At 45.6% G+C, this 22,962-nt stretch overlaps 4 protein-coding genes across 4 annotated transcripts; 3 read left to right on the top strand and 1 right to left on the bottom strand.

Moving 5' to 3' along the window:
- Window positions 1-5,879: 5,879 nt before the first annotated feature.
- On the bottom strand, window positions 5,880-7,334 carry LOC133909123 (epsin-3-like). Its single transcript, XM_062351413.1, has 3 exons — window positions 6,918-7,334; window positions 6,537-6,821; window positions 5,880-6,462 (listed from the first exon to the last, which is right to left on the bottom strand). Exons 1-3 carry the CDS (start codon window positions 7,022-7,024, stop codon window positions 6,078-6,080), a joined length of 777 nt encoding a protein of 258 aa, XP_062207397.1. The 5' UTR covers window positions 7,025-7,334; the 3' UTR covers window positions 5,880-6,077.
- Window positions 7,335-9,743: 2,409 nt separating this feature from the next.
- LOC133909121 (uncharacterized) lies at window positions 9,744-10,711 on the top strand. The gene is made up of 3 exons (XM_062351410.1): window positions 9,744-10,030; window positions 10,143-10,289; window positions 10,368-10,711. The coding sequence occupies exons 1-3, from the start codon at window positions 10,019-10,021 to the stop codon at window positions 10,623-10,625; spliced, it is 417 nt and encodes a 138-aa protein (XP_062207394.1). The 5' UTR covers window positions 9,744-10,018; the 3' UTR covers window positions 10,626-10,711.
- A 200-nt stretch (window positions 10,712-10,911) lies between these two features.
- Window positions 10,912-16,719, top strand: LOC133909122 (large ribosomal subunit protein eL36y-like). The gene is made up of 5 exons (XM_062351412.1): window positions 10,912-13,227; window positions 14,180-14,403; window positions 14,489-14,617; window positions 15,880-16,079; window positions 16,542-16,719. Exons 3-5 carry the CDS (start codon window positions 14,516-14,518, stop codon window positions 16,570-16,572), a joined length of 333 nt encoding a protein of 110 aa, XP_062207396.1. The 5' UTR covers window positions 10,912-13,227; window positions 14,180-14,403; window positions 14,489-14,515; the 3' UTR covers window positions 16,573-16,719.
- Window positions 16,720-20,871: 4,152 nt separating this feature from the next.
- LOC133907792 (WUSCHEL-related homeobox 5-like) lies at window positions 20,872-22,710 on the top strand. The gene is made up of 2 exons (XM_062349886.1): window positions 20,872-21,307; window positions 22,238-22,710. The coding sequence occupies exons 1-2, from the start codon at window positions 20,872-20,874 to the stop codon at window positions 22,708-22,710; spliced, it is 909 nt and encodes a 302-aa protein (XP_062205870.1).
- The last annotated feature ends 252 nt before the right edge of the window (window positions 22,711-22,962 follow it).

Genomic DNA, 22,962 nt, shown 5'->3' with positions numbered 1-22,962 from the left:
TATTGCTGAAAACCTGAACCAAGCAGCTGGCCAGCAATCCACACACAGAGAAGGATTAGAAAATCAGAGTGAGAAATACTTGTTGATATGTCGCTGCTATCTGTAGTTCTTAACTTCTTATGCTGATATTCGTTTGTAGTTTCCCTGGAGTTTGTGAGCATGATGGCCCCAATGAGGTGGCCCATGTTTTAGTTGATTAATTACCGGGCCTGTTCCATCATGTGCAACTCATGAGTACTTATCCGGATTCATGACCTCATGGGACCCATGGAATTATTTCCCTGAGACAAGCAGAGTAGCAGACACTAGAGGTGCAAATTTTGATGATAACTTTGACCACATCTGATTTGAGCTCCGATGAAATATTTATCATATAAGCCAGTGTTCCCTATTAAACAGAAGAACTTGGATGATTTCTGGCTAGGGAAACAAAATGAGGTGTGAGACATGCAGAAAAATGAGCTGCGGGAATGATTATGGTAGGTATGTTGGACAAGTGAAAAATCACTGGTTTATGGTAGTGTTGTGGGGCTGCTCATCCAAAGCCTGCAATGAAACAAAAAGGTCTACGCGGGAACTGTTTGGTGCATCTGCATCTGCATCCTGCACTCACAAAGGTCTTATCAGAAAAGCCTATCAAACTGTAGCACGCTTTTAATACCACCATTGTAATCTACTACATGTACATGCATTGCACTGCACTGCACCCGTTAGTTATTGTGGTACAGCTTACAGCTCTGAGACAACTTCATCAATACTGATACTGATTATGGAACTGACTTTTAGCACTATTTTTCTAGTGTTTATAGCATTTGAATCTGATCGCTTTTCTCATGTTTCTATTCGGAGACTAAAATTTCGTTGTGAAGGGATTTTTTTCCCTTCAACAATCTAACGGTTTCTTTTCACAACAGGATTCTCAAGGTCATTCTTTTCAGGACGGGATTCTCTCTCTTTCCTTTCGCGATTCCTCTCGAATGGAAGCTGTTTGAGATGAGAGAAAATAAAGAGAATAAAAACGGATAAGAGAACGAAATGAAGGGAATATGGTTGGGATGGTCTTATGTGGTCTTTTTTTGACCGAAATTCTATTACGAGGCCTTGCCTCTCCATTTTGTTCTTAATAGCTAGATTAGCCCGCGATTCTTCATCTGCTTTAAGATATGCACAATTTTGTTCTTAATGACTATAGTACTGTTTTTCCACTTTCATATGTCCAAAACTCCAAATGCAAGAGCAGATGGCATTAGTTTATAACTTGATCAAGGTCAATCTTCTGTAGATGAAGACTATGGTACAAACACAGTTGACTTAGTTAAAGAAAACGAGAAAATGCTTTACTTTTTAACTGTGCTTTAACATTGCTGTAAAAATGTATTTCCAAAGGACTCGAAAGATGTGAAAGAAGACATGCCACATGCTAAAAAAATCTCGGGTAAAGCAAAAGATTGAAGCAACTTCAAGTGATCCAAACTGGTAGGGCAAGTTTGATGTCAGCAGTGGAAATTAGCCTGTGACTTTGATCACGTGGTGGTAGCTTCATGTATGTTATTGTACTATCTGTTTTTCAATATTTTTAGCTATTTACGAAGGCAAAATTAAAAAGATGCTAGAATAAATGCATAGCTATATGCTGCAACAACATCTATAAATCAGGTGAACTAATTTCAGTGATTTTTGTTGGGAAATTCACGGAGTAGCAGTACCAGTTGGTTTCTGAGTATTTTACTAACCCTTGCTACAGTGGAGGACCCAAGGCCCGGTGAGCTTGGGCAGTTGCCCGGGCTCCACCCCGGCCTGCCCCAATATATGTATGTAGGTAATGAGAGAATTTACTATATGGGTCGGTCAATTTTTAGGTAAAACTCAGCTCGCACGACTGCACGAGCATCTCCTCAAGGAGCGAGCGCATGGCCTGCGCCTATCTTTCGCACGGTTCGCCCAGTCTCTCCTAAATCTCTGGGACCGCCACTGCCTTGCTATATGTATTGATCTGATAACCAAATGTGGAAAATTCAATAGTCGAAGCTGACCAGAAAATCAGTGATCTCTGGTCGTTTCAACAGGTCAGTTACCACTAACCACTGGTTTACGAAGCCTGAACTCTGAACCCTTGTAGCACCTACCTTTTCGTTAATGTATTACGTTTTTCTACTGGAGACAGAGCACTTGTTGGGATTACTGGTATTAGTTGTCAGGATTACGTTTTAGGTGGTGGGCAGTCAGTAATCTCACATTCGATTCTGCCGTTGATTTGTATCTAACACCATCAGTGGCAGTTTGTACTTTGTACAGAGGTTGATCTAGTAAAAAAATGTACGTGTAACTGTGTAAGTAGGTTTGCAGGCCATTATGGTGGTGTGGTAGGAGATAGATGATTACAAGCATGACAACAGGATAAAAAAAAGGGTGTAACACAAGCCCACTACCACACAGTAGTTATGTTTCCTGAGGAATCTATTCATATCGTCTTGGTGTGGTAGGCATGTGCATGTCCTAGACCGCAGCTGGAGAGCCTTTGTGCTACAGCAAGGGCCCGTCGTGCTTTTACTTGACCCTAGCAAATACTGTCGTGGTCATAGTGCTCGTAGAAAACAACAGGAATCCTGCGATGGTACTCAAATTTTCATCCTTAAAAATACTATTATAGCATCCTCTATCACTATTACAGTATCTCTTATTTTTCCATCTCCAGCAGGTACCCTATTTCCTATCTTTTACTCTCCCCGGATCCACATGTCAGTCGCTGGCTACAGGAATACGGCACCCTTTTTTCCTCCGCAAGTTTGCAGCCGGGAACTCTGCCTCCGTATCCCTGTTTACCTGAAACCGGCTCTACTGGAGAGCTCTCCGCAGTGACTGGATCGGCAAAAGTACAAGCTGCAGGCGGCACAGTGCTTTACGGAAGCGGAAGGCGAAACTGCTGGAGAAGGCCTAAACACTGCAATGATAATGGTACGTAAAAGTGGAACGTAAAAGACTGAAAGGCGAGGCTTTTTGTTTATCTTACAATTTTAATGATTGTGTTTCATTGTGTTACATTTTCGGTGTCGCTCTGAAAATGGAATGTGAACTGGAGATCTTTGAGTATGTACAGGACTAGTGTATTTTTCCCTTTGCCTTGCTGAAAATGGGCTGATCAGCAGGCTAGTCTTTGATCAGATTCAAGCCTGCATGTGTGGTCCAGCTCAACTTGGGCAAGGGGAGGATTTCGTTCCATCAATCCTTCTAGAGCTTTTACTGAATTGTTATACTCCGTACGTCAATACTGCAATACTGTTAACAAATAGAGCGATCTAACGTTCGAGAGCACTCTTTTTTTTTTCAAAGGGGAGATTAACAACCCCCACCACAAAGGGACTGAGGGACACCTTCGGAGGTGGAAGCCAGGGATCAAACCCGAGTCTCCCACCTGGGACTCAGGAACCACTCGGTTTGAGAGCACTCTAGATCTTTGTAATCAGGCTAAGTTTACCAGAGATTTTTGGGACTTCGCCGGAACCTTGAGACCTGTCCAAATTTCTCTTCTTGTATGTCCAGGCCTCAGAATTGAAGAGGATGTACCGTATATTATAAAAATAAATAATATGTTACCGTATTTACAAATTTATTATGTGATTTAGTACCTTATTTACCAAAAACGTAATTCCGACATTTGAGATGCCGAATACGATACTATGCACTATATTCGATACCTCAGATGTCAAAAACAGACTGTATTCGACACCTGATATGTTAAATACAGTGCATAGTGCTGTATTCGGCATCACCTGCCGAATACAGCCTGTGCCCGTGCGCCGCGCTCGCAAGAAGAACAAGAAGATAAGCTAGAAGCTAGAATTCGCATGAAAATTGAAGTTTTTTATTTAACTCATGATTTTATTTGGAGTAAAAAATAGTTAAAAAAATTTAAACATTTTTATGGGTAAATTAGAGCTCACTAGAAACCTATTTTAATTGGTTTGATAAAAAAAAAAGTCTAAGCCAATATTTAATTAAAATTCTCCAAATAAGCTAACTTTTATAAATTCTAGCAATTTTTAATACCTCAAATAAATTCTCAAAAATCTAGAAAAAATCACTAATATTCTTCTCATATGATGTACTAATTTATAAAAATATTTTTAACCCTATGTTATTTGGTGAAAAGTGAGTTCTTTTGTAATACTTTATTTATATACATTTTTATTATTTCATGTGATATTCTTTTTTTAATTTAATTTGAATAAAACAAATTCAACATGCACAAAACCTTGGTTATCAGATTAATATTAAGCCTTTGTAGTGCTTAGAAATGTGATATTCTCTTTTTAATTCAATTTGAATAAAACAAATTCAACATGCACAAAACCTTGGTTCTCAAATTAATTCAAATGTGCTCCATTTAACCTGTTGCTAGCGTAAAGCTGAAAATGTTGGGTAACCTCTCATATTAATATTAAGTCTCTTTTTGTTGTTCTTTGTGCTCTATTTCTTCATTAGTTTTCTCTTCTTGTTTTGAGAGATGGTATACTCATCTGCATGCTTATTATATGGTTGTTTAAATTTTGGATATATCATTTTTCATATTTAATTGATAAATATTAAAACTTGTTGTACTACTAACTACTTTGAAAAGATGAATGTAAATATATATTCGCAATTGCAAAAATTATATGCTTCTTAAATGTCTGACTTTAATTCAATATAAAGCATCATATAAGAAAAATATTAGTGGAAAAAATGATGCGTTGAGGGCCAGACTTGACTCTCAGGTTGTCATTAAGAGGATGCCGCGGCTCGAACTCGGATCGGCACAGTAAGATCATGCTCCACTAATCGTTAGCACCGCGAGAGGCTTGATTCGCGCGCGAATTAGCAGACCTCAAGAAGAAGTCTAGCTTAAAGGTTGAATAAACAACAAATCCTCCAAAAAGAGGTTGAATAAACAACGTACTGTCAAAAGTTGTTCTTATTTTCTTGATAAAAGAAAGACATTTGAATTGATATTCCTATCTTTTTTATCAAGGATAAACTGCCATTTTCTGTTCGTTCTCCAACAAGATTTGTATTGTATAAGAACCCAGAAAAAAATAAAACAAGTATCATAGGTGAAAGGATGTAAGCAATGATAGCCTTTGGAACTGAACTTCACATTGCTGATATACAGCGCATGATTCAATCATATTTTTGCGTTGTCATACACAACATACAGTCCATATAATTCAGCCAAATTGGATTAAAAAGAGAATATCATATGAAATAATAAAAATATATATAAATAGAGCATTACAAAAGAAATCACTTTTTTACCAAATAACCTAGGGTTGAAAATATTTTTATAAATTAGTACATCATATGAGAAGAATATTAGTGATTTTTTTTATATTTTTTAGAATTTATTTGAGGCATTAAAAATTACTAGAATTTATAAAAGTTGGCTTATTTGAAGAATTTTAATTAAATATTGGCTCGGGCTTTTTTATCAAACTAATTAAAATAGGTTGCTAGTAAGCTTTAGTTTGCTCATAAAAATGTTTAGAATTTTTTAAATATTTTTTACTTCTAAATAAAATCATGAGTTAAATAAAAAAAACTTTAATTTTCATGCGGATTCTACTTCTCTTCCTGTTCTTCTTGCGAGTGCGACGCATGGGCACAAGCTATATTCTATCGGTGAGGTGCTGAATACGGCACTATGTATTGTATTCGGCACCTCATATAGTCTATTTTCGATATATGAGGTGCATAATATGGTGCACAGTGTCGTATTCGGCATCTCAGATGCCGAGATTATATTTTTAGTAAATAAGGTGTCAAATATATATACTAAATTTGTAAATATGATAACATATTGTCTATTTTTACAATATACGGTGCATATGTTGTCTATTTTTAAATTTTGGCCCAGAACTGAAGGATTGAAATTTACAAGGCCAAAGCGAAGCATGCCTAATAGAACCATGAGAACATCAGAGTGCCCAAGCATTAAACAGTGTCAGCAAACCACTGACCTTACAGGCTTCGCAGAAGGGAGAAAGGCTAGTTCAGCACACCTTTTTTTTTCACGTCACCATGACACCAACAGACTGATCCCATCACTGGCTCAGGAGCAGCATCGCCTCCGGCCGCTGCTGCCCGAACCCGTGGAACGGGTGGTGGTGGTGAGGCTCCTCCGCCTGCACTTCCCGCGCGACCCGCGGCTCCGGCCACGCTATCAGGTTCTCCTTGTCGCTGTCATCGCCGTCCTCGTGCCTCCACCGCTCCTCGTACTGCGAGTTGCTCCGCCCGTAGCGGCTGCCGTCGTCACCGGACGGTTGAGCGACGGTGCGCGAGGCGCTGCTGAGGTTGAAGCTGCCGAAACCCTTGATCTCGCGCGCGATCTTGCGCGCCCGCTCGCGCTCCTCCTCCAGGAACGGGCCCCGCTCCAGCATCTTGAGCACCCGCTCCGATTTGCTCTTCACCGTCAGGCCCCAGTTGAAGCTGCGGCGAGTTCACGGATCGCATCAGCAGCAGAATTATCAGATGGATACGCGCGAGCGTACGAACATGATTACCCTTTCTCGTCGATGTGCTGGAAGGTGGTCATCTGCTCGATGGCCTCCCTGTCCTTCTGGAACTCCGAGGCGACGCTCCGGGGGCCGTGCGTGAGGAGATGCTCCAGGAGGAGCAGCGCCTTGTACGCCTCCCGCCACTGCCTCCTGTCGAAGCTCGCGAACCGCCTGTGCAGGATGTCCGTGATCCTGACGTACTCGTCGATCTCGAACGCCTGCCGGGCTATGAGGCCCATCGTCTTCACGTTCGGCGGCGACGCGTCCCCGTTCGTCGCCTCCTCCGTCATCCTACACGCCAAGAGGGCAAATCTTGATCAGAGTGAAACGCCGCGAGACACGATCTATCACACTCGTATAAGCACGAAGGCTAGCTAAGCAACTCACAGCTGCGTCGGGGTGACGTCCGTGAGCGCGAGCCGCGCGGAGCGGATCTTGCCGGTGAGGTAGGAGGACGCCTGCCGCCTGAGCTCGTGGAAGAAGGGCGCGTCCATGTCGCCGTACACCACCCTCCTCCTTTGTCTCAATCAATCTGCCGCCGAGGTGGCGAGGAGCGATGATGAGCGACGGAACAAGAGCTCGTCTTCACCTATATCGGAATGCCCGCCCGCGCGGCGGCCGGTCAGCAACCACTCCGCACAAACGCGCAAGCGAACAAGCGGTACGAGGCCAGCCGAGCCGTTGGGTGCGCAACCAAACCACTCCTCGAGCGCGAGTGACGCACGCACAGGCGGAGCAGTCAGAGAAAGGGGGTGGACTCAATGGACGAGCTTAATTGGTGGGAAGAACAGTGCGCTGCGATCTGATCGCTGCCTTTGAAGCGTTCAAAAGGAGGAGGGTTGGGTGGGTGACGGCTCAGGGACGAGCCGACCGTGACAAAACGTCAACAGGCATAGGCTGTGCGTTTGAATTTTGAATCCGCGTTCCGTGTTGCCGGAGCAGGACAGGAGGCTGCTGCCGCGGTGGGCGCTGCTGAGATCACGTGGTGCGGCCTGCCCGCGCGTGGCGCTTTCGCCGTGCGCCGACGACTTGGGGTATCTTTGTTTGGATTGACCAAGTGAATAGGATGAGATCAATAGTTTGTTTAGGTAGGTATATGATATGGTATAGTAACGAGTTTAGTTAGATGTATTGAATGATATGAAAATGTGTTTAGTTACTTAAAAATTATGTATTATATCTATATATAACTTAAATGTTTCGTGAAAATAATAATTTTTATATTGTTATTATTAACAAACTATCTAATTAGTACTAATCATTACTAATTTTTGTTAATTATAACTTAAATTGTCAATAATCATCACTCAATACTTACAATAATAATTAGTTAGGGTTAATAACATCTAATTGTAACTAATATTTAACTAAAAATTATTAATATTCACTAATAGTCACTAATCGTGAGTGATTAGCAGAGTTAACATAAACTGTATGATTCGTCAGGTCGATTTTATAGCACGACTTGGTACATCATCTTTTTAAGTATATTCTAATAACATGAATCATCTCATCGTAGATGAAATGATACGACGTACTCAAATCTCACACCAATTCATGAATGCATGGTTTCCTTCAACGAACCAAATACATCCTAAATAGAACAGGTGATGTTGGTGCCCCCGTTCCTTGCGTCCAGTTGTGGATGTGCCCACCGCGTCGTGTCTCCATGGCATCACTATAAGCGACATGATGCATGTGTGAGAACAAAGGGTGTGATTGATTGCTCGCATATCATGTTGGATGTATGGACTGTATACGTAGTTTGAGGGAAAGCAGACTGAGTAGATGTAAAAGTATTCAAAAGAATAGTATTTGATTAGCTGTATCTGTCAAGATAGACTTAACTGAGTTTTTGTTTGGTTGATTGAATATAAGGTTGTATGGGCGGATGCAAGACCTGAGATTCTGATTGGTTACTCAAATGAATGCGATTTTATGATACTGATAAGTGAGTTCACTTGTATGAGCGGATATAGCAGGCTACATCTGCCGAACCAGGCTGCGGAGGGGATTGAGCCCCTCCTGAGTCAGGCTATAGACGTATATTTACATCTGTCGGACCAAACTAGAATAATATATTTATATAATTAAACATATTTCTCTTTAAGATTATACGTATACGCCAAACCAAAATACTAATATACGGGCAACCAATCAAAAAAAAGAACGTGCTATGACTCGCCATTTTTATATTGAGTCTGTGCGATAGAATCGATGAACTGGCCTCTGGGAGAACTTGAAACGAGCGGCGTGGCGACGTAGTGACTCATCCATCATCCACGCCACTCGGTACGTAGACATGCTGTACGACCTGGGGACTAATGGTTCCTCCGTAGAAATGACTCTTTCTCGCGTGTTAGACGCCGCTACGGAAGGACTGCAGGTGGAAATATATGGGTTAGCTCGGTAAACACCTAAACCTAACTCAATCAAGTACTTTCGTTGTATCAACTTTGTCAAGAAAGGAACAGTCCGTTCTGTGGCTGTTGTTCAATGTCAAGCCCCGTACAGGACGCCGTCCACAAGGGAGGCCTCGGACCTCCGAAATGCAGGCCCATCGGTACCAGATCAGTGATTCGCGGAAGTGAAGTTGGGTAGACTAGAGACGCCCTGCCGTCCGACCGGGCTACAAAAGGTTCCACGTCTGGTGACCGCGGCCCGCGGCGGATGGGATGGAATCCTCGGCTTGTTCATTCAAAACACGACGATTCGAGCGGTGATTGGGCCTGATGGCTTTGCCCCGGGCCGGTGTCTGTCTGTAATAGGCAAAGTGCTAGATCTTGCGTTACGATCCCATGCAAGTGCAGTGTCAGTGTGTTAAGTTGGACAGACGTGGCGTCGTTCACCAGCCACCAGGACGAGTTTGTTGCTCCGGTTTGGTCAGAAACCAAAGAACTCGAGAAGAAAAAACCAAACCTGAGTCAGTGAGCGCAAGCAGTCAGGCACAGGATGCCGGATGCGATGCAGCTGCAGAACGGCCCTCTCGCCCGCATTTCGCTTTCCGTGGTCTCGGGCCTCCATTTGTCCGATTACGCCGTCAATGATTCCTACCGTCTTTCAAGGCTTTCGCGGATTGTCTATATGGCCTATGGGACCTCTTCACTCTCGCTTCATCCACGCGATGCAGCCGTGCACTTGCACGCGGCTCTCCGCTCTCGCATGAAACTCACATCACACAGCGCCCCGGATCGCCAAACTCTGGCATGTAATGTCGTGAGATTAGGACTGCCGTATCGAACAAGCTCGTGCTCGCGTCCATGTAGCAAGGCCATTTCTTTATCTGCCTGCAACTTTAAGCCTCGAACAGAAGCAAAGACGTCAAAATATTAACCGAGCAATCAGTAGCTTTTTCACGTGATATCCCTTTTCCCTTCTCCATATAAGCCAACCTCCACACATCTCCCCACCCCTCATCGCTTCGTCAATTACCCTTTGCTCTGGCTTGCACTCCTCTGGTTCTGCAAGTCGTAGAACAGAGCCCAGTCATGGCCCATGAGGTGCATTATCTGAGCCTTTCTTTCGATCGTAATTTATATTTTTTTTTACGGTAACCTATCTATGTTTAGTTTACAAATCGATCACAAGTTTTGTTGTTGAGAGAGATGGCAGGAAGGCTGGCCTCTCGGACTGGGCGCTCTGAATGTACGAGCTGGAGTGCTCGGAGGTGTCGATCTGTCTGGCTCAGCTTCCTTCAGCACGGCCTTCACCTCCTCTCACTGCCCTTCTTCCTTGCCCTCGACTGATTTCGACACAGAGGTTTGGATCAAATCAGAGGCAGAGTTTCTAACATCGCTACATGTAACGATCTTACGCTAATCTTAACGTCTGTCGCAGTCGGCCTTGTCCTTGCCGCGCGGCGGCGGCGGCATGACGCTGGCGAGCCTGATCGGCCTCGTGGACGCCATGGAGAGCCGGCGCCGCCCGAGCGCGAGGGCGAGCAGGAGCGGGAAGCTCAGGGCGCTGCTACTCTCGCTCTGCCTCCGGAGCCACCTGGAGAACGGCAGCGCGGCGCCGTCGCTCGGCCAGTTCCTCGAGATGGAGAGGAGAGCCAGCGGTGGTAGCAGGCCTAGCAGCCATGTCCACGGACACTGAAGTTAATCACTTCACTCCTACAATTCTTTGCAAATCGCAGTAGCAACGGCGGCGCGGGAATAAAGTTTTCTTCACATTTCCTTTTTCCTAATGAGAGTGGATTGGTCTTCGTCTTTAGCTGAAAACTCGGGGCACAGCAGCATCAGTGAACTTACGTTATGCAGAGAACGAACAGATCACATTTGTACCAACTGTACTAGCGTTTCAGAAATGAACACTATCCCCCGTATACACCTTTGGCCGTCACTTTTCCTAAATATGTATCTCCTACTTAAAAAAAAAACATAAGACATGTATTATCTACCAAGAATATTCCTCTATCTTCACCAGATTTCTCTGCGATTCCTCTTCCCATTCCCTTCCCCGCTGCAACCCCACCTATCATACAACCTCCCGCAACCTCGCTCCCCTCCCCTCCCCAAAACCCTAACCCCCTCCTCCGATGGTATCACCGGCGCCCTCCGTCGCCGCCGGAGCGGCGCCTAGATAGCCGCCCCAACGCAAGTGGTAAGCTCGGTCGCGCGGGGGACGGGCGACCATGGTTGGCCAGAGAAGATGACCTGCACGCAGGATCATCTTGGATCGCCCGCCTTCCACCCCGCGCCGCTGGTCTCTGGTCGCTCGCTCGTCCATCTCGCCCCGGCTTCTTGCGCCGCCGCCGCCGTGCTCCACCCGTCGGATCCGTACCGGATCGGTCCCATCCTCGCCAGTCCGCGCGGCTCCTCAATCTGTCGTCGTCGTGGCTCCGCCGCCGTAGCGGATCTGCGTCAGCTGGCTCTCGCGCCTGGCCGCCGTGGCTCCGCCTGGATTGGTCGATTCGTTACCTGCCCGACCGATCCGCCGCCGCAGTGGCTCTACCCGGATACTCCCCGCGCCGGCTGGCTCTCGCACATGGCCCTCGCCTCTCCTGTCGCCGCCGTCAGCTTGTGCTGCTCCGCTAGGGCCATGGCGTCATCTTCCTCTCCCAGTCCCATTACCCAACACAGCCAAGCGGAAGGTTCTGTCGAGCGAGCGAGGAGTAGGCAGTTACATTGTGGGCTTGTCAATGGGGGCGTCGGGGAAGTGGATCAAGTCGCTGGTGAGCCAGAAGGCGTCGTCGGCGGAGAAGGAGGGGAGCAAGGGGCGCAAGTGGAGTCGGCTGTTTCGGAGCTCGTCATCCACGTCCAGGGCCGGGTCGTCGACGTTGGACAACGTGTTCAGCTCTGTGGTCATGGCCGTGGTCCGCGCGCCGCCCAGGGACTGATAAATGCGGCCACTTAACGTATAAATATAATTACAGCTGATTGAGATATAACTACTGCAGTTATTTGCTGCTTATTATCACTTGACCTTTTGCTTGAATTTGTTACAAGTAACTGATAAATGCGGCCACATAGGGATCACCTTTGTTTGACAGTGTTATAGTTTGATCTAAGTAGCCCTTTCCACTACAATGAATATCTTTGTTGCCATTGAGTATGGGAACAGGGCTGGGAATGCAAATCTATAAAGAGAAGTTTAGTAGGCATTAATTTGATATGCACGCTTCCATCAGAGCAATTAATTAGTTCCAAAGAATTTTAGACAAGTAATGAATCACATTATGACCTCAAATGGTTTGCTATTATGCCATGGCTACTGATCTTGAGCTTTGCTGTATCGCTTACCTGTAATATCTAGCTTGGTCCATGCATCAGGCTCATGAATCTGATAAATATTTGTTCATGGTCAGTCAATTTTGCGTGGCCTGTTGCAGTTTCATAAATTAGAACCCCAGCTGCTTGCAGGTCTGTCACCAGCAGGGGCAGATCTTTTTACGGTTCATATATGCTAGTGCATGCGTCTGGAGGACATCCTTCTAAATTTTTTTTATTTCAGTTAGTGTCCTGAAAGCGATCTGCACACGAGCTCTAGGTCAATGTGTTCCCCCTTTTGTCCCTTTGCCATCCTTTTCATTTTGGTTAATCTTTCTTGACAATAGCGCTAAATCACATGATTCATGTGAATGTCAGCTCATATGTCCACTTCTGAGTTCATCATGCCATTTATTCATGACGTGCATAACCTTGAGTATATGTTATTTTTACCTGTTTGACTAGGGAAAATACATCCTAACAAATTATGTCTACGTCATGTTGCCAGGCAATTGATGTCCAACTTGGGTTCGCAATTGACAGCCCAAAGGCTACCCTGGCAGTGAAAAATCTAATTATGTCTACATGTAATTTCTGCTAGATTGCCTGATACTATGCACAAATTTCGGAAGGAGCCATGATTGTCACGTTCAATTCTGCAACATTTAGTTGAATTTTTGTTAATATGATATTTCCAGGGAAACTCTAGGGCACTTTTTAAAGACATGCTTCTTTATGGGAAATGAACATATAAGGTGATATTCCTCTTGCTGAAAATATGTGCAAGGCTGAGATCAGGGCACCTATTAAAATCTAGATTTTCTTAATGTCATGTTAAATATTGTGTTAACTAAACTGTACAGTTGTCTAGCTTTTATGCTCTGTATATGTGCTAGATTTGTAGAACTGTGCAACGTCACCCAATGAACTACTCAACCACGACGTCGGTCACCGCAACCTCATCGTCCGCTTTCAGTGTGCTTGACAATGTGAGTACAGTGTACATCTCTTTGGCATCTTGACGCTGTTTCCAGTTCGATAATATCTCAATGTTCTTTTGTTAGGGTTGTGTCACACATGTCATGGTGTCAAGTCATTTTTGTTTAACAAATTTTTAGCGGCCGTTGCAACGCACGAGCAAAAAAAACTAGTTTATAATAAAAGCTAATGAAATTGTAATGATGTAAAAGCACTTTTGTTGATGAACCAAATGAAATAATCTTCACGTGGCATTTTCTCAAAAAGAAAAGATATTGAGTGACTGATCTGAATAATTTATTGCTTAGTGATGAACACAGTTTTAAAAGTTCGGCTGCACTCATTCTATAATGACATCCATTTCAGATTGGAGATATTATGAATTTATTGAAAATAGAATGTGGAGGGTCTTATCTCAAAAAAATACTATATGCGTGTAAGTGCTCTATTGTCAAATACTGATTGAAATACACCGTTTTATACAATGTACACGTACTTTCCACCACTGCCCAAGACCATTGTTCTACCACCGCCATCATGTAAACCGATAATTTTTCCTTCGACGTTCTTGTCCTCCTCAACCACTGGAACCAACACAGTCGAGATCCTCTCCACAAGTCTGCTTGATGCCCACATGGAGAGTTGCCACCAATGAAAAAGGCAAAGGCCAGATTTTTTTAGTTGAAATTCTTTAGTCCTAGTTGAAAGTGCATCGTTTTTTTTAATTTAGTTGAGGTTTTTGACAGCTAGTTGATTTTCCCAGCTGTAAATCAAATTCTCCAACTGAAGAAATTAAGTTTTACATGAAATGGTTTCAATAATTTTTTTAAAAAATTAACAGTTTTTGAATGATTCAGTTCAACTTATACTCGAGAGTTCCCCAACTGAATCTTAAGTCTATGGATTCCTAAGTGCATGTTGATTTCCCCCTTAAAACGCTGTTAAAAATTCAAAATCTCGCAGGGAAATTAGAGCAGAGAAGATTCCACAAAGAAAAGAAAAAAAAAACACGTGCGAAACGAGCCCAGCAAGCCCAAGCTAGTCCTCCCCAGGCCCATTAGCGACCCACGAAGAAATCCCACCGTGAGGTGGTGGGGGGGGGGCGTATATAATTTCGCCCCCTCGCGCTCTAGGGTTTCTGCTCGGACACCGCCGGCGGCGTAGGGTTTTGCTCGCACCCATTCTAGGTAACCCCAAGCGCCGCCACCCATCCCAATTCCCAACCCGAGCTGTGTTTGATTCGGTTTGGTTTGTTTGATTGGTTGGTCGCAGGTCAGCGGAGCGAGGACGAGACCGGCCATGGCGCCGCCCCAGGCCAAGTCTGGTCTCTTCGTTGGTCTGAACAAGGGACACATCGTCACCAAGCGCGAGCTGCCGCCTCGCCCTTCCGACCGCAAGGGGGTAAGAATCTCCGATCACAAGCCTCCGATCTCGCATTACTCTTCTCTGTGATCTCAAGTGCCGGTTTGATCCCACCTACTTACTTACTGAGTTAACGTTACCTAGAATGATGCTGCGCTGTGCCTCTTGAATAGATCTGTGTTGAATCTGTGGTTTTGTTTTGGTGTATTAGATACAGGGGACCGCTAGCTGCTTAGTTCAATTATGTTCTGTGTTCGATTTGGTAGGAGATTAGCATTTAATTGAGTTGGATCCTGCTTGGTTTAAGTATTGTAGTGGTGAGTTGTTTTTGCTCATTTGAACTGAGCTGTTGCTGTAGGTCTAACATTGAGGTTTGTAGAATTGAGGCATAACTTGAGTGTACTATTGAACGATCTGAATTGTTAGGTCAAATAGGTGTGTTGCTTTTGGCACGAGACTGCTATGGGTGGTAAAAACATTTGTGAAGCAGTGAAAAAGATATCAGGATTTCCTTACAATCACAAGGAAACCCGCCATTATGAAATCAGCCTGGTTTTGCATTTATGTTAATCATCATGCCTCATCTCACCTTTGGCAATCTGGAGATTTCAGTACTTCAAGTTGCTAGTCCTGGAGGCAGATATTAATTGGTGAGACATAACGTGGAAGCTTAATCGCATTTTGGTTTTGTTTCTAAAACATCTCACTAAATTGATCTTCCTGCATAAAATTTCCACATGAAACTTATGCAGAACTGTTACGTAGATGTAACATTAATGGTTAGAGAATTGAGGCATAATGTGAATGTACAATTGATCCGAACTATTAGGCCAAGTTGGTGTGTTGCTTTTTGCACGAGAAAGCTGTGGATGGTAAAAACAGTTGTGAACCAGTGGAAAAGATATCAGGATTACCCTACAATCACAAATGAACCCACCATTCTGAAAACAGCTTATTTGTGTATTTATGTTGATCATGATGCCTCATCTCACCTTTGGCAATCTGGAGATTTCAGTACTCCAAGTTGCTAGTCCTGGAGGCATATATTAATTTGTGAGACATAACGTGGAAACTTAATCGCATTTTGATTTTGTTTCTAAAACATCTCACTAAATTCACCTTCCTGCATGAGTTGACGGGCTTTATACATGATGCAATCTTAGTGTTTCTTCCATGTCCAGGTCATTCGAAAGAAATGCTTGATACCTTGTGGTTTCCTACACCTATATGCATTGTTAATAACTTTCTGTTTTCATTTGTTTTGCATCCTATTCTTATATCTCTTGCCCCAATTATTGCAGAAAGCTACCAAGAGGGTGACTTTCGTCAGAAACTTGATTAGGGAGGTTGCTGGATTTGCTCCATATGAGAAACGCATCACTGAGCTTCTCAAGGTTGGAAAGGACAAGCGTGCACTCAAGGTGGCCAAGAGAAAGCTTGGTACTCACAAGAGAGCAAAGAAGAAGAGAGAGGAGATGTCGAATGTCCTCAGGAAAATGAGGTGTGTTGAATGTCGAATGTCTTCTCTGTGCCATTTTATACTGTGATTGATATTATATCCTGTTTCATAACAGTGTGGTTTACCTTTTTAGTTTTGGACGCTTTGTTACAATGTGTCATGAGTCTGCCAGGAATTCTTCTGGCAACTTTTAGATACAGGCCTGTTGTATTCATGGGTGAAGGAATGATAAATGATCTGTAGGCAATAACACAATAGAAGGGTTTATATTAGCAGGTTTTTTGCATGGATATCAGTGTTATAGTTCACTGTTCATACAATTTCTTTAATCTGTAGTTGTTTCTGGCAATGATTTATCTGTTAACCTTTTCAGGCCCTTAACATTTGTGTAAAGTTAAGCGACAAGTTTATTACATTGTTTGTATTGTAGATTGTAAACACATTGCTTAGCATGCAATGCATAGATTTCGAGATCACGATAATGATCCTTCTCTCGGTTTGCAGGTCTGGTGGTGCTGCTGACAAGAAGAAATAGATTTTGCACGATCATGATTCCTGTGGCATCCTCTGTTATGTACTTCAGTAGTTCTTGCGAATACAACTTTCTAGATTTGGTCACTGTTTTGTATTGTAGAACAATCCAATACTTGCTCTGAGTAAAACTTTGAAGTTTCTTTGTTTATTACTCCTACCTATCGATTTGCAAAAATCAGCTTATTTTGTTTTTATTTTATTGGTCATACTATTTACACAAGTATCAGAATGTACCAAGAGCCAATTTGTCGGTGTTATTGTGTAACTTTTGCACGTGGTGGATGTTTTGCCAAGGGGGCATCATTCATTAGGTCGCGATTGTGTTGCCTGTGTCGCGATTGTGTTGCATGTGTCTGGTAACAGGATGCTACTTGTACGAGTCGGGTACTGTGGAAGCCTGTGACGCCTCTTGGTCAGGTTGTTCATTACAACAGTACAAAACGGATCTTGGTCATTTGTATGCAATTACCAAAGATAGCATAACGGTTTCGTGCAAATTCTAGTCACTTAGGTCGTTTGTTTCAGCTGTAGATTGTGAAAAGCAGCTTATAGATTGTGGATCGTAAGAAGCTGGATTGTGGATTATTAGAATATGGTGAAAAGCAGATTGCTGGATTGTTACAATCTGTGTGTTGGATTGTAACAATTCAGTTTTTCTAATCAGCTGTTTGTTTCAGCTTTTGGATTGTGATCAGAATCCAGCTTTTACAATCCAGCTATCTGTTTCAGATTTTGGATTTTGATTACAATCCAGCTTTTATAATTTGAAACAAACAGGGCCTTAACTGTGTCAAATACCACTGTACCAGATAGCATAACGGTTTCATGCAGATTCTAGGTCACTTCACTGTGTCGAATACCACTGTACCAGATAGCATAACGGTTTCATGCAGATTCTAGATCACTTCATTGTGTCGAATACCACTGTACCAGAGGTGATTTGATCAGTTTAACAGAAAGGATCCGAGGCGGTATGTTCAGGGCGATTGCAATGCCAGTTTTTGGGCTGTTATATGATCACACGCAAAACTCTGTGTTGCTGAGAAAGGTAAAAACCGGGCTGCAGATGCGTTCTTCGTTTCGTGATGCCGAGTGTTATAAAAGTTTAGGCTAGAAAATTCCCAACGTTTAACTCGCTTCTCTTAACTCGTAGCCTGGTTGCACGTACGTATGCCCAATTCCCCGCGTCCATGCCATGCCATTTGTTTTTCTAAACGTGATTGCCGTGAGACTAACATAATACTCCAACATTTGAACATGGCCGTGGACTTTTTATCTCTACGTGACACTTGCTATTTGTTTTAACTGATGCCAGTGAACTCAGAAAAATATGGACCCTGAAAACTTGGTTGTACGTACGCTTCTCGTGCCCCTTCCTTCACCCATTCAGAATGTCTGCTCCAGGAGCTGTTCCATTGCTTCATTCGATTTGATTAAGCTCTTCCTGCTCACGGCACACGCATCGTCGCGCTATATACAAGTCCGGGATTCTAGGATGTTGACTCGGACGCCTCATGTCGCCTTGTGGCGTCGTCTAGCACACGGGCTTTGGATCTTATGGTTTCCATGCACGCGAGCGATGCTACATGGCTCAAGTGTTGCCCTGTGCTGTTCACGTCGCCTAATCAGACGGCGTCGCGTTTCCCAACCGGAGCAGGCAGCGCAGCGGTTTTTAATTCGGGCTGGGGAGGGCGATCCTCGCCCCAAACGATCAAATCTTTTGCGCGGATTTTGCCGTGACCGTGAGCAAGTGTCAACCCAATCCGTGTCCTATCTAGTCAGACACTAGATGCATGCACTGATGCACACATAAGTTTTCGCCACTGCTCATTCGGAGGCGATTGGCGCAGGCGCCGCGCGGGTAGCCTCTACCCCGTCTGCGGCAAGGCTAGGCCACGCCATGGCACTTCCCAACGCAGCAAGCGCCAATTTGCAGCGTCTCTCACCACCTGCCTTGCCCGGCTCAGCTTGTGAGGAGTAATGGCATGGCGCGGCGTCGTCTCGGCTCCCCTCTCCGCCTCTCGCTGGTGTTTTCTCTCCCTCCCTCTCTCTCTCTCTCTCAGATTACGGGGAAACGGGAAGCGAGATTCTCAATATCCGCCTCCTGAACCGTCTGGTCTGCTGCCCTCTCGCCTCGCATGCATGTCCCCAACAAACACAATGCATACTCGAACGCCTTTACTCCCACACTACATTGATCCCGCTCTCCATTTCCCAATGTGCCTTTCCATTTCAATCCCTACCTATGGCAGCCTAGCTGGCTCTCCCCCTACGCTTGAATCCATGGCGTCCTAGCTCTGTCCCGATACTCCCTCTTCTCTGTTTGTAAGCTGATTACCATGCATACAACATGCAGACACACAGTAAAGTGATCTTAACACGCTAGTACGGAGTAGTATTACTCCGTTTCTTCTCTGGACCGCTTGCATTCCATCGGAATGAGATGATTTCAAGCAAAATACTGTTGCTCAACTCAACAGCTGGTTAGCGTAATGAGAGTCCTCTTGATCTTAATTTGTTTTCTGCAACTTTGACAAACCTGAATTGGGCCAACTCAACGAAATGGAGTAGCACAAGCAGTAAACTGACAGTTCGTGTCGCACGAAATCACATTGCAGCAGGGCATCAAGCAAATTTCGTTTGTGCATTTGTGTTGGGGCTGAGTGGACATTTCAACGACTATTTCCACAAATACTAAAATAGGTGACCATATGTTTTCCATGCTTTAACTTCCTAAAGTTCAGTCGCCTTAAAATGACAAAGTTTTCAGGTGACAGTCTTCCTCTTCACCTACGATTGGTTAGCGGCGGTTGATTGCTTCCGGGCATTGGGTAGGGTGAGGGGATTTTCACTGCCACAGGGCTAATTGAGATGGTCGTGGGAGGCAGGCAAGTCCGGCGAAGGAGCCGGGTGGTGGAAATGCCGTTGGCTGTAGAGGATAACCGGTGAATGATATCGACAACAAGGGAGCACGAAAATAGATTGGTTAGTAAGGAGGCTGATGGTGGTGGAGGGTCCGATGGCGGGAAAACTGCCGGAGATAGGACGGGTTCGATTCAACTGGCGCACATAGGGAAGAAAGAATCGCCAGGCAGCTAGAGGAAAAGAAACAAAAAGGAACATCTGATCTTGACCAAACGGCTAAAAAAGTCCTATTTCAGGCATTTGAAATATGGCATCACCTTATGTTTTCATGATCAGGCGTCTGAAAATTGTATACAAGCATTGTTTCTTCGTGCACGAGTAGCGACCGTGCATTCAAACAGTCCATTTATTTATTTCTCTCTTTGAAGTTACCATTTATCTATGCATATTGTGCACTCCAAATTAAGCTGCAGTAAGAAAGGAATTGAACGGAACAACTCATATCTAGTGTACTTACGCACGCTTTCCTCCCAATGTTTCCTTTCACCATAGCTGCACATCGAAATCCAGCCTGGACATTGCAAAAAGGGCTTTGCAAAGACAGCGCAACTGTATAACGCACGCAGCTAGAGCTAGGCAAGCCATTGCTTGCATTCGGCTGGCACAGTACTCCACTGCCAAAAGAGGCCAAGCACACGAAATCCCCGTAAAACGAAAAACACGGTGCTGGCACAAGCAAAGAATTTCCTTTCATTCCCGAGAAGAAGCATCGAGCACGCACTCGATCTCCCCCGGCCAAGGCAAGCGCGGCATGCCGTTCCTCGGCACTGCGCAACGTTCCCCGGTACCCATTGTTTTCAGAGCCCACGTCGAGCCACAAACATACACACTTCACTGCTCTTTTCACGATGGCCTAGCACTCATGATCATCACACCGGCAGTACACATCTGAATCGACACGGGCCAGGCCTGATGTAGTAGCTGCGTGCACCGTTTCATCCTCTCCTTACTGGCACCGAGTTATCAGTGAAAAGCTAAGAAACGTACACTGGTCTGGCTGGCCGCGGCGACGTGCACGATCCATGCATCGCGCTACTCACATGACACCGGCCGGAGTGACGCTGCATGGCCGAGTAGGACGTGCCAGTACTTATCGTGACACGGTTGCACGGCTGCACTGCACGGCGTGCATGCAGCCGCACGAGATCGGGTTTGCCAGGCCGCGCCTCTGCCAGCACGGCCCCCGGCTTTGACCGCAAGGCGACAGCCCACACCGAAACGCGCCTGCCGTTACTGCGCCCGCGCCCGCGCTCCGCCACCCCCCTCACACTCTCATGCACGCTTAACCCCCCCCCCCCTCCCCGGCACACCGCAAGCCGCACTCACACACCGCCTCCTCCCTGAAGAGCCGTCCCAGAGATAGATCAAGAGAGCCATGGAGGTGACACAGCAAGGCGGTGCTCACGGCCAGGCGGGCCCCGGCGCCCCGCTGTCCCCGGCCTCCGCCGCCGCGGCCGCGCTGGCGAACGCGCGATGGAATCCGACCAAGGAGCAGGTCGCCGTGCTGGAGGGGCTGTACGAGCACGGCCTGCGCACGCCCAACGCGGAGCAGATACAGCAGATCACGGCCAGGTTGCGGGAGCACGGCCACATCGAGGGCAAGAACGTCTTCTACTGGTTCCAGAACCACAAGGCCCGCCAGCGCCAGAAGCAGAAGCAGGACAGCTTCGCATACTTCAGCAGGTTCTTCCGCCGGCCCCCGGCGCTGCCCATGCTCACCAGGCTCCCCACGCCGCCTTACCCTTATGGCCAGGTCCCGCCGCCGCAGGCGATGGCTCCACTGCCTGCATGCAACAACGGTGGTAAGCATAGTACATGCATGTCTCCACCTCATGATTGATCTGTATTTTCTTTTACTAGCTATTGTCGGACTCGATTTGATTGTTGCCTGAAGGTTCTCCTTAGATTTACAAATCGAGTATACTTTAGCTGGAAAGGATTAGGATTTGCCATTTCAGATTCATGGCTTTCACGCGTGTGGTGGTCAACGCTGACGAGGTGACGTCCCTGCTGCTTCATTTCATGCATGGACCAATGGCAATTTTTCTTGGGTGTTTCTCTGCCAAAGATTTGTGCGCGTAGGTAGCACGACAACTGGCCAATTAACGTGCATGCTCCTGTGTGGGCCCACAGGTGCAGGGACACGATGCAACAAGGTAGTACGAGCTGTCTATTTTGTGCTGACCCATGAGTCCATGATGCATGCGTTGCATGCACACGGTTGACCCTCCCTTGCATGAATGACCCTGTACCTAGTGCTATGCAACATTGCTGCTTCTTGGTACTTCTCCCCCCTGTTCTTTTTCCTTTGTCTATCAGACTAGCCCCTGTGCATGCTTGCCCAGTTGCCGCTGGTTTTAAGGAATTGAAACCATCACTGCCCAAATACCACCGAAATGGCCAGACAGGGCCTTCCACATCTCTTTCCCGTCCAATAAATGCCTATACATTTTCCCTTTAAAATGATTATATATAGTGTGTACGTTTGGTTGCGTCTAGTCTGTTCATCACTTAATCTTGTATAGCATTGAATTGCTTTACAAATATACAGGCTGGTAAATTTGGCTTCCATTCAATCTGTTCGTCACTTCGCACTTGACCAAACAGATGCTCCTGGTAGCGATTAATTTCGTTTAGCATCGCATTGCTTTAAATTGGCAACAATAAATTCCTTCTTTTAAAAAATACAACACTGATCTTGCTAACTTGTTGTGGAATGGATCCATGCACTTTTCTTGCAGTGATGTACAGGGCGCCACGCTACATGCCAGCGCCTCAGGCATCCGCGGCAAATGCTGCTTACTACCACCCACAGCAGATGACAGCTCTGTACCCAAGAATGGAGATCGCCCAAGACAAGCAGATGATCCCGGCCGCGGCCCAGCCGCCGGCCGCCATGTACCAGTCGGCAGCACCGAACAGCGCGAGCACCCCACTGCACGTGCTGCATCACTTCCCGCCAGCCACCGGCGTCGACGGCGGGGCAGCGGATCGCGTCGGCCCCAACCGCGAGACGCTTCAGCTGTTCCCACTCCAGCCCACCTTCGTGCTGCCCGACAAGGCAAGTGGCGCCAGCGGCGCCTCCCTGACGTCGGCGACGTCGACGCCGTCCATTTCGCTTTCCGGGGAGTCCGAGAGCTTGGAGAGCCCGAACTCGAACGGCGAGACGCTACCGTTCTATGACTTCTTCGGTGTTCATTCTGGAGGCCACTGATCTGGATCGGAGCGCAAGCGAGGCTGAGCCAGAGATATTCCAGTGATTTGGGTGGATGGACCCGTTGTCTTTTGTTAAGCTTAATAGAGTGCTTCATCAACTCCAAGCATTTGATGAATCGAAACGGTTTAATTTGCTTGTTAAGTTTCATTCGAGTCATCCATGTCTCGATCTAGAATGTGGGGTTACAGTGCTGCTCCCTTGTTGGTCATTTGGTTCGTATTGCATCTGCTTCTCGTATACAGAAGGAAA

This window comes from Phragmites australis, chromosome 2 (genome assembly GCF_958298935.1).
Source record: "Phragmites australis chromosome 2, lpPhrAust1.1, whole genome shotgun sequence".
NCBI classification, from domain to species: Eukaryota; Viridiplantae; Streptophyta; class Magnoliopsida; order Poales; family Poaceae; genus Phragmites; species Phragmites australis.
The sequence above is the reverse complement of the archived record's forward strand: the minus strand, read 5'-3'. Positions and strand labels throughout refer to the sequence as shown.

Excerpts from the sequence above, each read along its gene's own strand:
- LOC133909122 (XM_062351412.1), top strand. The coding sequence starts at position 14,516 with ATGGCGCCGCCCCAGGCCAAGTCTGGTCTCTTCGTTGGTCTGAACAAG. Across the intron at positions 14,618-15,879 it reads GCCCTTCCGACCGCAAGGGG|AAAGCTACCAAGAGGGTGAC; the intron begins GTAAGAATCTCC and ends CAATTATTGCAG. Across the intron at positions 16,080-16,541 it reads AATGTCCTCAGGAAAATGAG|GTCTGGTGGTGCTGCTGACA; the intron begins GTGTGTTGAATG and ends CTCGGTTTGCAG.
- LOC133909121 (XM_062351410.1), top strand. Across the intron at positions 10,290-10,367 it reads CGACTGATTTCGACACAGAG|TCGGCCTTGTCCTTGCCGCG; the intron begins GTTTGGATCAAA and ends CGTCTGTCGCAG.
- LOC133907792 (XM_062349886.1), top strand. The coding sequence starts at position 20,872 with ATGGAGGTGACACAGCAAGGCGGTGCTCACGGCCAGGCGGGCCCCGGC. Across the intron at positions 21,308-22,237 it reads CAACAACGGTGGTAAGCATA|TGATGTACAGGGCGCCACGC; the intron begins GTACATGCATGT and ends CTTTTCTTGCAG.
- LOC133909123 (XM_062351413.1), bottom strand. The coding sequence starts at position 7,024 with ATGGACGCGCCCTTCTTCCACGAGCTCAGGCGGCAGGCGTCCTCCTAC. Across the intron at positions 6,822-6,917 it reads GACGTCACCCCGACGCAGCT|GATGACGGAGGAGGCGACGA; the intron begins GTGAGTTGCTTA and ends CTTGGCGTGTAG. Across the intron at positions 6,463-6,536 it reads CAGCACATCGACGAGAAAGG|CTTCAACTGGGGCCTGACGG; the intron begins GTAATCATGTTC and ends AACTCGCCGCAG.